General features: G+C 45.0%; 1 protein-coding gene across 3 annotated transcripts in view; it reads left to right on the forward strand.

The window, feature by feature from the left end:
* Positions 1-18,112, forward strand: part of LOC110506863 (ADAMTS-like protein 3) — a 216,606-nt gene that overhangs the window by 19,201 nt on the left and 179,293 nt on the right. For all 3 annotated transcript variants that reach the window (XM_036963478.1, XM_036963479.1, XM_036963480.1), the window contains exon 3: positions 6,766-6,891. In XM_036963478.1, coding sequence (XP_036819373.1) covers positions 6,766-6,891 — 126 coding nt within the window. The remainder of the gene's footprint in view (positions 1-6,765; positions 6,892-18,112) is intronic.

Below are 18,112 nucleotides of genomic sequence, written 5' to 3' on the forward strand. Positions count from 1 at the left end.
TCCCTCAAACCTTTATAATCCGATTGTCATAGGGTTGGATGGGATGCCTCATGATATCACTCTCGCCTGAGGCCTTTAGTCCAAACTGGTATCTGTATCACCCTGTTCACCCTGTAGCCTGTTCTGCAGGACAACTTTGTCTTTGGTTTTTGGATTGTCTTTGCATATCCATGCTCTGTAGTCACATCTAGGTTAGGTGTGGAGTAGATGCCTCTCCTATCAACTTGCCCTCTTCCCACTGGTACCCAGATCTTTCCGTTAAATGTGACGGGCCATGGGCGACACACGCCATTAAACCTCTTCCTCTTTGGTTCACACTCCATTAACATTCCCTGCTATTGGTCCATCTCTCATAACAAACATCCATCACGGCGATAGTGACAGGAAGTGTTACCCTGGTGAGGGAAGCATTCTGGAATCTGTGGAAGTCTGAGCTATTTGCCTCTGGAGAGATGAGCTAGAGATGACGTAGCGCTCTGAAGGGATGCCAGTCGGGAATACAGATCAGGAATACCACACTTCCAGCAGGGCATTAACGTGGGAAAACAGCAGGGCTTTGTTCAACAGGGCACAACGTTGTGCAACGTTCAGTTGAATGAAAAAGGTTGTTGAAGAACATTGCGATTATAGCGGCTCAGGGGGCGAGTGCAGGGCCGTGCACAGACCTTTCAGGGGCAGATGCTCAAAATGAACCCCCTCCCCCCCGCTTGAAAAAAATGAATACATTTATAATTAATTTGAAATTCATAACAAACCAGATTTGTTGTTGTTGCATTGCATATTTATTTCTGCAACAACACTCACTCATCATCACAAAGTGTAAGCAATCTAGTTACAGTGCCTCCTAAAGACATGATTGACATGGGGGAAAGAGGGTGGACAATCAGCTGATCATCGATGTTGTTGATTGATGTAAATATGCTACTTAGTTATCTCCATTTATTTGACTGATTGTGATTTACCTCTCTATGTATTTCTGCCTCTCTCTGCTGCGCATCAGCCAACCAGACTGAATATTGATGTAGGCTAAATGAAATGTTATCAAGTGATAATGAAATGTCATGCTGCTGTGGCAGTACTGTTGTATTTAAACTAGAGAACTAGACAGACACTTGACTGGTGACCGCATCTCTCAAGCTGTGCATGTTTAGATAGCGGGCCTGCGCAATCTCTGTACAGGCCATAATGGGGAAAAGGGGCAACCGGGCATGGGGGGGGGGAGGGGTGGCAAACTTGACAATGACTTGTGGGCAGTGGGTTCCGAACAACAATAAAAAAGAGCTATACAAAAAAGTCCTAACACCACAAAAAGGGCACTTTGGAGACAGGAAGGGCAAAGGGTCATGTGCTCTGCACAGGTAGAGCCTGTCTGTGCACGTGCCTGGGTCCGTGTGTACTGCAGCTGCTGCACAAGTTTTTCAATTCCAAATGGTGACACTCTCATATGGTCACACCCTGCTACACCCAACAAACCGTCATAGAAGTAGCAAATTGTTTAATGAACTGAATGCGTTCCCTCTTCCAAAGTTTCTCCCAGAGTTTCCCACAGACATTCATGTCAGAATTACTCATAGACTGTCTACATGGCAGCTTCAGAGACTTATGCTTCATAGTCAAGAGGCAGTGTTTCCCTTGAAGAAGCCTTCTGGGCAGCAACAATTTCCATTGAAACCAGTTGAAACCAAAGTATTTCAGGTGGGGGGAGATAGATATGACTTTGAAGAGGTCAACACCTCTAAATAATGGTTTCTTCCAAGAGGGGCTCTTTACATTTTCTTAAACTCAGGGGGCGGCGTTAGTTTAGCTTTCAACTTCGTTCTGATAAGCAACTGGATATAATTGGAACGCTTTGAACTCTTAACAGCACTGTTATTAATACTGTGTGTGTACTCCCCCTAAACCTTACCCTCTCTGAACAGCGAAGTAGATAAGATAATGCCAAGCTAGGCCAAAGGGGTCCAAAGTGGTCCCAATTGGGCCAAGTCGGGCCTCGTTGGAATCTATGCTTCTGTTGTGGGATTTTCTTTTGGGTCCAGCCAGCCCTTCAGTACCCTTAGTAGTACCCTTTCAAGTGTTCTTTCTAGGGGAATTGGATTTTTGTCAATTGCCCCATGTCGTGATGTGTCTCTTAATTGTCCCAGGAAGAAAGCTGTGATTATTTGGCTGTGTATACACACACTCACGCACTGATACACACACACACACACACACACACACACACACACACACACACACACACACACACACACACACACACACACACACACTCACGCACTGATACACACTCACGCACTGATACACACACACACACACACACACACACACACACACACACACACACACACACACTCACGCACTGATACGCACTCACGCACTGATACACACACACACACACACACACACTCACGCACTGATACGCACTCACGCACTGATACACACACACACACACACACACACACACACACTCTCTGTATCTGATGTTTCAAAAACACATTCTATTTAGATCTTCAAAAATGACCATTGTGGAATCAGAGTGTGTGTGTGTGTGTGTGTGTGTGTGTGTGTGTGTGTGTGTGTGTGTGTGTGTGTGTGTCAGTACAGGTTAAATCAAGATATTGTCCTACGAAGAAATGACCATTCATGGGTATCGTGGAATCAGAGTGTGCGGGTGTGTGTGTGTGTGTGTCAGTACAGGTTAAATCAAGATATTGTCCTGTGAAGAAAGGACCATTCATGGTAAACCATTTGTTGGGGGGTGACTCTGTGACTGGGATCACCAGTGGTGTGCTGGAGCTGAACAGATTAGTGTGTGTGTGTGTGTTTGTATATGTGTGTGTGTTTTGTATGAATAGAGATGTTATTGTTCCTACTCTACTGCCTCTGAGGGTGAAAATAGACTTTTACACAATGAGATCAGACTTGACTTTCCCTCTCTATCACACCTGCTCTCTCTCTGTCTCTCTCTCACCACTAGTGGTGGGGTGGCTGGTGTGTTAGTTTTTAATCTGCCACTTTAACATTACTTTTCCCCCTCACTTGGCTGTAGATGATACTCCAAAAGGTTTTGGGATATTTAGTTCCCCTACCGAGATAGTAAACAGTCATATTTTCTGTAGTCAGGTTAATGTCATAGAGCCCCATTCATTCTGAAAGTGCCTAAAACACCTTATATACATTCCAACCCATGTTGGGGGAGGGTTTGTCCAGGGTTGGCCGTCATTGTAAAATAAGAATTTGTTTTTAACTGACTTGCCAAGTTAAATAAAGGTTACATTTAAAAATAATAATAATAAATAATATTAAAGTAGTTCTTGACCAGGTTTTCACACATTGCAGCAGGGATTTTGGTCCACTCCTCCATACAGACCTTCTCCAGACCTTTCAGGTTTCAGGGCTGTCGCTGGGCAATACGGACTTTCAGCTCCCTCCAAAGATTTTCTATTGGGTTCGGGTATGGAGACTGGCTAGGCCACTCCAGGACCTTGAAATGCTTCTTACGGAGCCACTCTTTAGTTGCCCTGGTTGTGTGTTTCGGGTCGTTGTCATTCTGGAAGACCCAGCCACGACCCATCTTCAATGCTCTTACTGAGGGAAGGAGGTTGTTGGCCAAGATCTCGCGATACATGGCCCCATCCATCCTCCCCTCAATACGGTGCAGTCGTCCTGTCCTCTTTGCAGAAAAGCATCCCCAAAGAATGATGTTTCCACCTCCATGCTTCACAGTTGGGATGGTGTTCTTGGGGTTGTACTCATCCTTCTTCTTCCTCCAAACACGGCAAGTGGAGTTTAGACCAAAAAGCTTTATTTTTGTCTCATCAGACCTTCTCCCATTCCTCCTCTGGATCATCCAGATGGTCATTGGCAAAATTCAGACGGGCCTGGAAATGCGCTGGCTTGAGCAGGGGGACCTTGCGTGCACTGCAGGATTTTAATCCATGACGGCGTAATTTGTTACTAATGGTTTTCTTTGAGACCGTGGTCTCAGCTCTCTTCAGGTCATTGACCAGGTCCTGCCGTGTAGTTCTGGGCTGATCCCTCACCTTCCTAATGATCATTGATGCTTTACGAGGTGAGATCTTGCATGGAGCCCCAGACCGAGGGTGATTGACCATCATCTTGAACTTCTTCCATTTTCTAATAATTGCGCCAACAGTTGTTGCCTTCTCACCAAGCTGCTTGCCTGTTGTCCTGGAGCCCATCTCAGCCTTGTTTAGGTCTACAATTGTATCCCTGATGTCCTTACATAGCTCTCTGGTCTTGGCCATTGTGGAGAGGTTGGAGTCTGTTTGATTGAGTGTGTGGACAGGTGTCTTTTATACAGGTAACGAGTTCAAACAGGTGCAGTTAATACAGGTAATGAATGGAGAACATGAGGGATTCTTAAAGAAAAACTAACAGATCTGTGAGAGCCGGAATTTTTACTGGTTGGTAGGTGATCAAATACTTATGTCATGCAATAAAATGCTAATAAATTATTTAAAAATCATACAATGTGATTTTCTGGATTTTTGTTTTAGATTCTGTGTCTCACAGTTGAAGTATACCTATGATAAAAATTACAGACCTCTACATGCTTTGTAAGTAGGAGAACCTGCAAAATCGGCTGTGTGTCAAATACTTGTTCTCCCCACTGTACATACATACATACATACATACATACATACACAGACTCACACACACGTGCATACACATACATACACCACGCATGCACGCACGCACACTCACACACACACACATGTACACACACACACACCACAGACACACTCTGGGGTGTTGTGTAAGCTATACTTAGTGGTGATTTCTCTGTCCCTACAGACATTGAAGCGATGCATGACCCTTGCAAAAGAGATCGAGAGACCGGGAGAGTGAGACAGAGAGAGAGAAAGAGAGTTACAGAGAGATAGAGATAGACAGAAAAAGAGAGAGACAGAGAGTCCGAGAGGGAGAGAGAGAGAGGGAGAGAGAGACCAGCTGTGCCCTCCAAAGGGCAGGATAGCCCAGACACCAGACACGGTCACTCTAGTGGTGTGTAAACTCAATTAGAGGTCTTGCTGTTATGGTGGGCTGTTACGCCATGACCCAGTGACTTCACAGCGGGAGAGTGTGTGCGTGTGTGTGTGTGTGTGTGTGCATACATGCAGGTGTGAGTGTGTGTGCATGCAGGTGTGTGTTAGAGAGAGTGTGAGTCTGGCCAGATGTGGGCATAGACGGATTGCTGCTCCAAATGTGACTCATGGCTTCTTTCCAAACCTTTACAGGGGATGTAGACACTTTGGGTGTGTGCTGCTTGATAGTGTTTTGGAGTGCTGTGAGGAGGGTCCAGCATCTGTGTGTGTGTGTGTGTTTGCACGTGTGAACGTGTGTTCAAGGGTACAGGCACTTTCTATAATTTATGGACCAGACAGAACCTATTCTGTAGTGCAAGACCAGTTTGATCAGAGACTGAAGGCTATCTCTCTGATTATTCTATGGTATTTGTCTCTTAGTGACTCAACATTGTGTCTGTTCTACTCTGCCTGTGGTAATGCCTGTCAAACCCAGTGGACTCAGAGCCTGCTGTCTGAATCTGACAACATCAGTGTCTCCACCAGCCAGCCTGTTTCCAGGGTAACTACTGTTTTAACCCTTTCAGACAGAATGGGCACCCTACTTAAAAGTCATGTCTGTCGACACCTGAGGGACTTACGTGTGTCTGTGTTTATTTTGGTTCCTCTGGTCCAGACTTATATATAGGGGGGGGGGGGGGGGGGTCACAGGATGCACCCCAAATGGATCCATATTCCTTTCATAGTGCACTACTTTAGACCAGCGCCCATTGAGTTTTGGTCAAAACCAGTGCACTGTATAGGGAATAGGGTGCCATTTGTGATGCAACCCCAGTTCATACAGATGGCAGTGTGCTTTGTGTGTCCGGGTGGGGTGGGGGACGAAGGGGGGGGGCTTCACACATGGGCTTTGTTTAGGCTGGAGTCTGGGTGCAGGGTTGTGTCTGTCTGGAGGACAGCTCAGTGGGAGAAGACTGGAGTCCTGCCTCTCAGCTGGTGTCTTCTCTGGTGTCCTGTCAGACACCCACCAAGTTACTGATGAAAGAGTGTGTGTCTGACTCTCTTCTCAGTGTGTGTGTGTGTGTGTGTGTGTGATTTGCACAATTTCAGGAAGAATGCCGTGCTCGCCACAGAATTCAGTGATGTTAGCTGGAGCACAGCTAGTCTCTCCTGTGTATACACACAGTGTGAATACGATACCAACCCCGGTCTACTTGGGGAGACGATATCACTGCATCTGTTTATTAAACAAGACTTAGGTCCAGGTTTCTCTCCTCTAATGAACATCACATAGATTAGTAGTGTGATTTACGGTCTGTTCTGAGAGCTACGGTGACTAGCACTACGTCGTCTTGGAGCTGAGTCTGCAGCTGAGAGGAGTGAATGTTGCTCTGCACATTTGCACAATGATGACACACATGCGTGTGTGTGTGTGTGCGCGCATGCGTGCGTGCTCGTGTGTGTGTGTGTGTGTGTTGGAAGAAGTTCACATTATTAGCTCTATTCAGGTAAAACCTCTAACAGAGTTACCAGGGATCTCTTCTTTGGTAACAGAGTTACCAGGGATCTCTTCTTGGGGAACAGAGTTACCAGGGATCTCTTCTTGGGGAACAGAGTTACCAGGGATCTCTTCTTGGGAAACAGAGTTACCAGGGATCTCTTCTTGGGGGATTTCAAGTTTTCTATTCATATGTTTATTTTCTACCTCCTGTCTCCCCAGTGTGGAGCGACCCAGAGCCAGACCCAGGGTGCCGTGTTCCTGCCTGAGTTTGCTCTGTCCCCTCAGGGAAGTTTCCTGGAGGACGCTACCGAGGACCAGTTCCTTACCTACAGATACGACGACCAGGTGGGTACACACACACACACACACACACACACACACACACACACACACACACACACAATGGAAAACCTGATCCTCTGAGTGAGTCTGCTGTGAGTGGCGTGTGGGAGTAAGGGAGAGAAAGATGGGGTGTTTTTGGGGTGTAGACAACAAATGAGACACACATGACATGTCAAAAGAACAACTATTTCTAAGCAGTAGGAAAAGTCCCCAAATGTCTTTTTCTATCGTATACACTATGTGAGAAGATATTGAGAGGTCCAGGATACAATGCATTCTTCTCTCTGCATCTTCTCACATGTGGAACCTTTTCTCCAGTTTGATTCAATAAAGCCGCGTGCTCCTGCTGATCCATCTGGCGTTGGGCTGAAGAGCTCAGGATAATAAAGCTATCTTGTTTTTTTGCTCTCAATTTGGCCTTTTGGATCAGGAACCACAAAATTCTGGTTAAAATGTTGAGTACATGATGTTTTGAAAAGCTCGCATCTGACCAATATCAGGACAAATGATCCCTAATTATACGCAGAAACATGTCTGAATGTTTCAAGTTGGATTTCTCCTGAAGTATTTGTCTGGAATTTGTATGGTTGTATGGCCCAGAACTTTTTTTGAAGCACCAAATTCAATAGAAAATACTGGTCTGTCACTTGGCCCATGGGTTAGTTGAATAGAGATGAATAGCATCACATTTGTCTGTGAATTTCAGACATGCAGTTAAATGCCAGAGAGGCTATTGAAGAGAGAACAAGTGGTATAAAGAGGCAGAGCCTGACAGAATATCTGTCCCATTTTTTTAGGCACACAGCAATGAGACATTTCCTTTAAAACACAGGTTTTCAGGCCATAACCTTTCTGTAGAGATGGATCCTGTACTGGGGTCGGGAAAGTGTTGGTCACTCACATTATCACAACCTATCACATTAGAACGGACTGAATCAGTGTTGACTAACTATCACTATTAAGGTTGCAAAATTCTGGTAACTTTCCCAAGTTTCCCAGAAATCCTGGCTGTAGAACGCAGGATTCCCTGCTTATTCCCTTCTGATACTGAGAATCATTCAACCAGGATGGTTCAGTCAGCAACATCACTGTGACCATGTCGGTCCCCAGACCTGCTGCTATAGGGACTTGACTTAGGACTCAGTATCAAATACAGTACAGGAGCGCAACTTTGGTTTAGAAGGGTGAAAGTAAAATAGAAAGTTGTTTCATTTTATTTTGATAAATACAGTCAGATTAACATTCCAAACAGCCTATCCGACTACTCGGAGGCGTCCACATGGTCCTAAAGCACATCGTTGTCTCGTTTTGTATCACATTCCTATGATAAAACTGGGGGGGACAAAAATGCAATTTCAGAATGTGGGGGGGAACATGTCGCCCCTGACTCAGTATGTTCAGTTTAGATATTCCAGTGCTACTAGGAGGATTTGTATGGAATGGGGTGCTTACCTGGGGAATGTCATATATTCCATGTGATGGCATCTCCCAAAAATATTGTATTTTCTTATTTATTTTTAAAGCTGACACATTTTGACCTCATTCAGGATTTGTCAAAGCTTGCTTTTGGTCTTTTTGGGAGATGCCATAACTTTGAATTTTTTGAGTACACAGTATGTTTGACTCTTTGTTGAAAACTTCCCGAATGATTCAGCCTGTCTCCCCTAGTCTTGAGTGATGCAGTCATGTTAAGTCCAAGATTGTAGAATTGGATGCTTCTGTCTCTCTCTTGTTGAGGATGTGTGTCTAGTGCTGTTCATGTTCCTGACTTAGACATGCCTGGATGAGTGATAGAGCTGCATTAAGCTACACAGACACGGTGGATAGTCTGTACATTGGAGTCTTGTTTTGGGTTTCTCTGTGTTAGTGGGTGTGTGACTAAACCAGTTCATGACTTACACCTGAGCTACATTAACATGGCTGATATATCTGTAGTATCTATAGACTATAGTCTGCATAGTGTTCGTTGGAGTCTTGTTTTGGGTTTCTCTGTGTTAGTGGGTGTGGGATGAAAGCTGCTAGGAAGTGAATTCATGGGGAATGTGTGGCTAAGCCAGACATTGTCTGGTCACTGGGACTGCTGCCAGGTGGCTCAGTGATGCTGTGGTGCTGGCTGCGGGAAGATCAAGGTTGTCGGTTCAATTCCCACGTCGGTCTCATACGCTGACTATGTGTTCACTGGGAGGAGGTTTTCACACACAGGGTTTATTGCATCCAATCTGATTTTAGTAAAAAAAGGTCCTGTAATGTGAATACTCTGAAAAATATGTATTTTCAAATGACTATAGTACCTTCGAAAGTAATGTGAAGAGCTGAATGAGCCTGGACGCTCTCAGAGTGATTTGAACCAAACTGAGTTCTTCCCTTGGGTCTTCTCTGCTTAACATAAAGACATTTGCACCACATCACACAATGCCACGATATGCTATAGGTCTGCATCTTCTATCTATTTTACAGCAAAAAAGTGAGACTTTCTTGTTTGTTATTTAGTCTTAACCCAGATACTGGTGATAGGGGTTCATTGAAAAGGGGACGCCAGGTCCCATATTCACAAAGAATCTTCCAGTAGGAGTGCATCTCATCTAGGATCAGACCCACACTTGCATGCCTCTAGCCCCCATTTTCTATTAGCCGAAGCAAAAGTCCTTTGTCATCTCAGAGACAGGAACAATACAGCACTCACAGCTTAGGCACCATGGCTGCGTCCCAAGTGGCACCCTAGTCCCTATATAGTGCACTACATTTGACCAGGGCCTTTAGGCCTCTGGTCAAAAGTAGTGCACTATATAGGGAATAGGGTGTAGTATGTATGACAAAGTGCCGACATACAAATTGCTGTATGACCCTGCGAATAGAGGAATGATGGAGGTAGACATCTGTTCCTAACACTTTCTCCTGTGGTAGTCTTGGACCAGAGCCTGCACTGACTTAGAAAGTCACTGCATGAGGAACAAAGAGACTGCCTGAGGCTGAGCCAGTCTGTGGAACACACACACACACACACACACACACACACACACACAGCGCCTACAGAAAGATACCCCTTGACTTATTCCACATTTTGGTGTGTTACATCCTGAATTATAAATGGATTCAATCCATTTTCAGAAATATCTCATTTACATAAGAATTCACACCCCTGAATCAATACTTTGTAGAAGCGCCTTTGGCAGCAATTACAGCTATGAATCTTTCTGGGTCTCTAAGAGCTTTCTACACCTGGATTGTGCAACATTTGCCCAATATTCTTTTCAAAATTATTAAATCTCTGTTAAATTGGTTGTTGAACATTGCTAGACAACCATTTTCAGGTTTTGCCGTAGATTTTCAAATAGATTTGAGTCTGTAACTTGGCCACTCAGGAACATTAATAGTTTTCTTGGTAACTCCAGTGTAGATTTGGCCTTGTGTTGTAGGTTATTGTCCTGCTGAAAGGTCAATCTCCCAGTGTCTGTTGGAAAGCAGACTGAACCAGGTTTTCCTCTAGGATTTTGCCTGTGCTAAGCTCCATTCTGGGGTTTTTTCAGGACAAAAAGTAAATTGCTTTGCCACATTTTTGTTGCAGTATTACTTTAATGCTTTGTTGCAAACAGGATGCATGTACTGGCTTCCTTCTTTTCACTCTGTCAATTAGGTTAGTATAGTGGAGTAAATACAATGTTGTTGATTCATCCTCAGTTTTCTCCTATCAGCCATTAAACTCTGTAACTGTTTTAAAGTCACCATTGGCCTCCTGTTGAAATCCCTGAGCGGTTTCCTTCCTCTCTGCCAACTGAGTTAGGAAGGACACTTGTATCTTTATAGTGACTGGGTGTATTGATACACCATCCAAAGTGTAATTAATAACTTCTCCATGCTCAAAGGGATATTCAATGTCTGTTTTTTTTACCCATCTACCAATTGTAAAATTGGAACCTCCCTGTCTTTGTGTCTGAATCTGTGTTTGAAATTCCCTGCTTGACTGAGGGAGATAGTCATTCAGAAATCTTGTTAAAACACTGTTATTGCACACAGAGTGAGTTCATTATTATGTTTTGTTAAGCAAATGTTTACTCCTGAACTTATTTAGGCTTGCCATAACAAAGGGGTTGAATAATTATTGACTCAAAACATTTCAGCTTTTCATTTTCAATGATTTAGTAGAAATGTCTAAAAACATAATTCCACTTTGACATTATGGGGTGTTGTGTGTAGGCCAGTGAAGAAAACATCTACATTTATTCCATATTGAATTCAGGCCGTAACAACAACGTGGAAAAAGTCAACGGGTGTGAATAATTTTTTAAGGTACGGTATGTTCACGCACGCACGCACACACACATACACACGCACACACGCACACACGCGCACACACACACAGACACAGACACAGACACACAGACATTGCCTGAGGCTGATAAACCAGCCAGTCTGTGGAACACACACACATACACACACACACACACACACACACACACACACACACACACACACACACACACACACACACACACACACACACACACACAGACACAGACACACAGACACACAGACATTGCCTGAGGCTGATAAACCAGCCAGTCTGTGGAACACACAAACACACACACACACGCACACCCATGCATACACGCAGACGCACACACAGACACACACACACATGCAGGCAGACATGCATACACACACATTCACACACATGTACACACACATAGACACACACACATGCAGGCATACACACACAGATACACACATGTACACACACACATTACCTGAGGCTGCTAAACCAGCCCGTCTGTGGAACACACACAAACACACACACATAGACACACACACACGGAGACACACACACTCCCATTCGCCGCCCGCTTGCACACACACACTGCCAGGGGTCCTATACCAGCCAGCTTAGGGAACATCTGGGATGCACTGCACTGTATAGCAGAGAGAAACATCTGGAATGCACTGCACTGTATAGCATAGAGAAACATATGGAATGCACTGCACTGTATAGCAGAGAGAAACATCTGGAATGCACTGCACTGTATAGCATAGAGAAACATATGGAATGCACTGCACTGTATAGCAGAGAGACACATCTGGAATGCAATGCACTGTATAGCAGAGAGACACATCTGGAATGCACTGCACTGTATAGCAGAGAGAAACATATGGAATGCACTGCACTGTATAGCAGAGAGAAACATCTGGAATGCACTGCACTGTATAGCAGAGAGAAACATCTGGAATGCACTGCACTATAGCAGAGAGAAACATCTGGAATGCAATGCACTGTATAGCAGAGAGACACATCTGGAATGCAATGCACTGTATAGCAGAGAGACACATCTGGAATGCACTGCACTGTATAGCAGAGAGAAACATATGGAATGCACTGCACTGTATAGCAGAGAGAAACATCTGGAATGCACTGCACTGTATAGCAGAGAGAAACATCTGGAATGCACTGCACTATAGCAGAGAGAAACATCTGGAATGCAATGCACTGTATAGCAGAGAGACACATCTGGAATGCACTGCACTGTATAGCAGAGAGAAACATCAGGAATGCACTGCACTGTATAGCATAGAGAAATGTGTAGCATGGGGTGTTTCATGATTTTGACACACGCGCGCACACACCTTGTCTGTTAGTCACAATAAGTTGCCTTATGTTGAGAAGCAGGCCTATTATTTTCCCAAATGAGCGTGCGTTGTGTCAACTTCTCATTCTGGTGTCATTCACCAGACTGGTGTGTTATTCTAGAATTAACGTGTGCATGTGTGTCTTTGTCTGTGTGTGTGTCTGTCTGGATATTATTTTAGGGGTCTAAGTGGTTTTTGGTTGAATGGGCTTTAGTTAGAAAACATGGGCCTCTGTTTGGTGTGTGAGGAATGAGTTGAGACTATGGATAGGACATGCAAGAGAGTCATATACACACACACACACACACACACGCAAACACACACATGCAGGCAGACACACACATGCAGGCAGACACACACATGCAGGCAGACACACACATGCGCAGACACACACATGCGCAGACACACACATGCGCAGACACACACATGCGCATACACACACACACACACACACACACACACACACACACACACACACACACACACACACACACACACACACACATGCAGACACACAACACACACACACAAAATTCTCATCATTCTCATGTTCACTCTTTCAACCTGACTTTTCCTTTTTCAAGACTCTCCTCTTCTTTTAAGAGTCAATGTTTTATGAAACGTAGAAGTTCATGGTGCTGATGTTATCTGTTCCTGGATAAGAGCAGTGGTCGACGTTACGTAAATACAGTACTAAATTCTACTACTAAAACTGACCTGGGCTCAGCTTAACAACTGCTGAAGGTTTAACAGCTGTAGTGTTAGTGTACAGGGTCTTTACATTCTCTCATAGGTTGTAGATCTAACACAGTGACCACTTAGGAGCCACACGTGCACACTCTCTCAGGAGGGAGAGGGAGGGGAAGGTTGTGAAGGGTTAACGACACGGGGGTTAGTTGGGTTGTCCTCACAAAATTACTGTTGGTATGAGGGGAGGGGAAGGTTAGGGGAAGGTTGTGAAGGGTTAACGACACGGGGGTTAGTTGGGTTGTCCTCACAAAATTACTGTTGGTATGAGGGGAGGGGAAGGTTGTGAAGGGTTAACGACACGGGGGTTAGTTGGGTTGTCCTCACAAAATGACTGTTGGTATGAGGGGAGGGGAAGGTCGTGAAGGGTTAACGACACGGGTTAGTTGGGTTGTCCTCACAAAATGACTGTTGGTATGAGGGGAGGGGAAGGTTGTGAAGGGTTAACGACTCAGGGGTTAGTTGGGTTGTCCTCACAAAATGACTGTTGGTATGAGGGGAGGGGAAGGTTGTTGGAAGGTTGAAGTTAAAGAGGGAGGATCTGCTTTAAGATTCAGTACTGCTGTATTGGGGGAGGGAAAGGTTAGGGGAAGGTTAGTTGAGAGTTAGGACAAGGTTAAAAGAAGGCAGGACTGTGCTGAACAACAAGTGTGTCTCAGATAAAACCTCAATCCACTCTGACCTGTGTTACTAAACTCTTTCCCAAATAGTTGGCCAGTACAGTGGGTCTTGGCTAAATACAGGGTTGGCCAGAAACTTGTTTTTGTAAATTTTGCTCAGTCACAGCAAAGATATTTAACCAATGTCAGTGTGTAACTTTATAGCCACGTGTATTTGGCCTTTAATTACAAGAACCATAACCAGTAGGGTCAGAACTGGACCGCCCCTTTAAATGTTCAGCTCAGATGAGTAGTGTATCTGACCTTCTCAGCACGACCACCACCTCTATCTCCTAGCTCTTTGTACTGCAGCCTGTTACAGTCAACAGGAGTGGCTGAGATTAGCTAACACACAGAAATATCAGCCGCTGTGGGTTTAGTGGCTTTAGGAGGTTAGACAAGCACAGTAAACCGCTGGGCAGTAAAACAAAGAGGCATGTAAGTAAAGGCCATGGACTCATCCCAAATGGCACCCATTTCCCTGCATAGTGCACTACTTTTGACTAGGGCCCATAGTGCACCACTTTTGAGCAGAGCGCTATGGGCCCTAGTCAAAAGTATCCACTACATAGGGCATAGGGTGCCATTCATTTTCAGACACAGCCTTGGTGTACATTCTGTCTGAGTGTGCTTTCCCTACAAGCAAATAGAGAGGCATGGGAGGGGCTTGTGTTAGCAAACGGGCAGTCAAGTGTGTGTCTCTGTGTGTGTGTGTGTGTGTGTGTAAGTAATTCCTCTGGATCCAGTCCTCTGAAAAAAGAGGAGAGAGAGAGAGAGAGAGAGAGAGAATCGGATGAGGGTAACATCACAGTCCGAAGCCAAATGACAGTCTTTCTTGTGAAACTTTACGGCTCTACCGAGATCCCTAAAAATATGGGGCTTTTTAAAACTCTTGACACACTGCACAGATCCAGAGCTACCCCGCCTCGTTGCCTCATTCTAGGGACAATAGAATCATAAATTACCTGTCAGAGGAGCTTACAAAGATATCTAACATGAGCAGCAATGTAACACGCTGGAACACCAAAAGCCTCATGTGAAAGTTGTAAGCCTAAATCAAATGAGAAAAGGTTGAAGTTCAGTATGCACACTATCTGACATTCTGTGTGTTTGCGTGCTTACGTACGTGCGTGTGTGTCTGCGATGTACAGTACGGTGCCTTCGGAAAGCATTTAGACCCCTTGACTTTTTCCACATTTTGTTACGCTACAGCCTTATTCTAAAATATATTAAATACAAAAATATCCTCAGCAATCTTAACACTAAACCCCATAATGACAAAACAAAAACAGGTTTGTAGAAAATTTAACAAAATAATTAGAATAAGAAAACAAATACATTTACATAAGTATTCAGACCCTTTGCTATGAGACTCGAAGTTGAGCTCAGGTGCATCCTGTTTCCATTGATCATCCTAGAGATGTTTCTACAACTTGATTTAGAAAGGCACACACCTGTCTATATAAGGTCCCACAGTTGACAGTGCATGTCAGAGCGAAAACTAAGCCATGAGGTGGAAGGAATTGTCCGTAGAGCTCCGAGACAGGATTGTGTCGAGGCACAGATCTGAGGAAGGGTACCAGCATTGAAGGTCCCCAACAACACAGTGACCTCCGTTCTTAAATGGAAGAAGTTTGGAATCACCAAGATTCTTCCTAGAGCTGACCGCCCGGCCAAACTGAGCAATCGGGGGAGAAGGGCCTTGGTCAGGGAGGTGACCAAGAACCCGATGGTCACACTGACAGAGCTCCAGAGTTCCTCTGTGGAGATAGGAGAGCCTTCCTGAAGGACAACCCTCTCTGCAGCACTCCACCAATCAGGCCTTTATGGTAGAGAGCCAAGACGGAAGCCAATCCTCAGTAAAAGGCACATGACAGCCCGCTTGAAGTTTGCCAAAAGGCACTATTGACTCTCAGACCATGAGAAACAAGATTCTCTGTTCTGATGAAGCCAAGATTAAACTCTTTGGCCTGAATGCCAAGTGTCACGTCTGGAGGAAACATGGCATCATCACAACCAGCATGATGCTGTGGGGATGTTTTTCAGCGGCAGGGACTGGGAGACTTGTCAGGATCGAGGCAAAGATGAACGGAGCAAAGTACAGAGAGATCCTTGATGAAAACCTGGTCCAGACCTCAGACTGTGGTGAAGATTAAACTTCCAACAGGACAACGAACCCTAAGCACACAGACAAGTCTCTGAATGTCCTTGAGTGGCCCAGCCAGAGCCCGGACTTGAACCCGATCGAACATCTCTGGAGAGACCTGAAACTAGCTGTGCAGCAACGCTCCCCATCCAACCTGACAGAGCTTGAGAGGATCTGCAGAGAACAATGGGAGACACACCCCAAATAAAGGTGTGCCAAGCTTGTAGCGTCATACCAAAGAAAACTCAAGGCTGTAATTGCTACCAAAGGTGCTTCAACTTAGGAAATGTGATATTTTTGTTTTTAATTTTTTATAAATTATAGAACATTTCTAAACCTGTTTTTCCTTTGTCACTATGGGGTATTGGGTGTAGATTGATGAGGGAAAAAACTATTCAATACATTTTGGAATAATGTGCAACCTAACAAAATGTGGAAAAAGTCAAGGGGTCTGAATATTTTCCGAAGGTACTGATCAGTAGTGATGATCAGTATGTGAGTGATGATCAGTATGTGAGTGATGATCAGTATGTGTGTGATGATCAGTATGTGTGTGATGGTCAGTATGTGTGTGATGGTCAGTATGTGTGTGATGGTCAGTATGTGAGTGATGATCAGTATGTGTGTGATGATCAGTATGTGTGTGATGGTCAGTATGTGAGTGATGATCAGTATGTGTGTGATGGTCAGTATGTGTGTGATGATCAGTATGTGTGTGATGGTCAGTATGTGAGTGATGATCAGTATGTGAGTGATGGTCAGTATGTGAGTGATGGTCAGTATGTGAGTGATGGTCAGTATGTGTATGGTGGTCTGTATGTGTGTGATGATCTGTATGTGTGTGATGATCAGTATGTGTGTGATGATCAGTATGTGTGTGATGGTCAGTATGTGTGTGATGATCAGTATGTGTGTGATGGTCAGTGGCACGCTTTCATTCAGTTGAGTCAGAAGCAGTAGAGAGATGGTGTGAATGTTTTTTTTTCTCTCTCCATAGAAACAGGAGGGGAACGAGGGATGGAGTAAGGAGGGAGGGAAGGTAGTAACTGTAGGCGTTGGGGAGAGGAGAAACTTTGAGAGAGTTAGAGAGAGAGTTAATGAAAGAGAGAAGGAGAGAGGTAGCAGACTAATAACAGCTTGTTGGTTCCCTCTAGACTCATTAGCTGATCCACTACTGCATCTCTTAATTAGTGCTTTCTATATTATAACATGTAATGACCCCTTTGAATAAGTCTGTCTGAAAGGAGAAGATGAGGAGATAGATGGATAGGAGAAGGGGGGACAAAGAGAACAGAGAAGGGGTGAGAGAAAAATATGAGAGAGAGAAGAGATGGAGAGAGAGAGGAAGTGAGGGAAGACGGCGAGGGAGAGAGAGAGAGAAGACAGGGGGAGGAGGGAGGGAGAGAGAGAGAGACACGGAGAGGAGGGAGGGAGAGAGAGAAGACAGGGAGAGGAGAGGGAGAGAGAGAAGACAGGGAGAGGAGAGAGAGAGAGGATACAGGGAGAGGAGAGAGAGAGAAGACAGGGAGAAGAGAGGGAGAGAGAGAGAAGACAGGGAGAGGGAGAGAGAGAGAGAGAGAAGACAGGGAGAGGAGAGGGAGAGAGAAGACAGGGAGAGGAGAGAGAGAGAGAGAAGACAGAGAGAGAGAGAGAAAAGACAGGGAGAGGAGAGGGAGAGAGAGAGAAGAAAGGGAGAAGAGAGGGAGAGCGAGAGAAGACAGGGAGAGGAGAGGGAGAGAGAGAGAGAAGACAGGGAGAGGAGAGAGAGAGAGAGAAGACAGGGAGAGGAGAGAGAGAGAGAGAAGACAGGGAGAGGAGAGGGAGAGAGAGAAGACAGGGAGAGAGAGAAGACAGGGAGAGGAGAGGGAGAGAGAGACGACAGGGAGAGGAGAGAGCGAGAGAGAAGACAGGGAGAGGAGAGGGAGAGAGAGAAGACAGTGAGAGGAGAGGGAGAGAGAGAAGACAGGGAGAGGAGAGGGAGAGAGAGAAGACAGGGAGAGGAGAGGGAGAGAGAGAAGACAGGGAGAGGAGAGGGAGAGAGCAGCAAGAGGAA

Source organism: Oncorhynchus mykiss, chromosome 26, assembly GCF_013265735.2.
Source record: "Oncorhynchus mykiss isolate Arlee chromosome 26, USDA_OmykA_1.1, whole genome shotgun sequence".
In the NCBI taxonomy this organism is placed as follows: domain Eukaryota; kingdom Metazoa; phylum Chordata; class Actinopteri; order Salmoniformes; family Salmonidae; genus Oncorhynchus; species Oncorhynchus mykiss.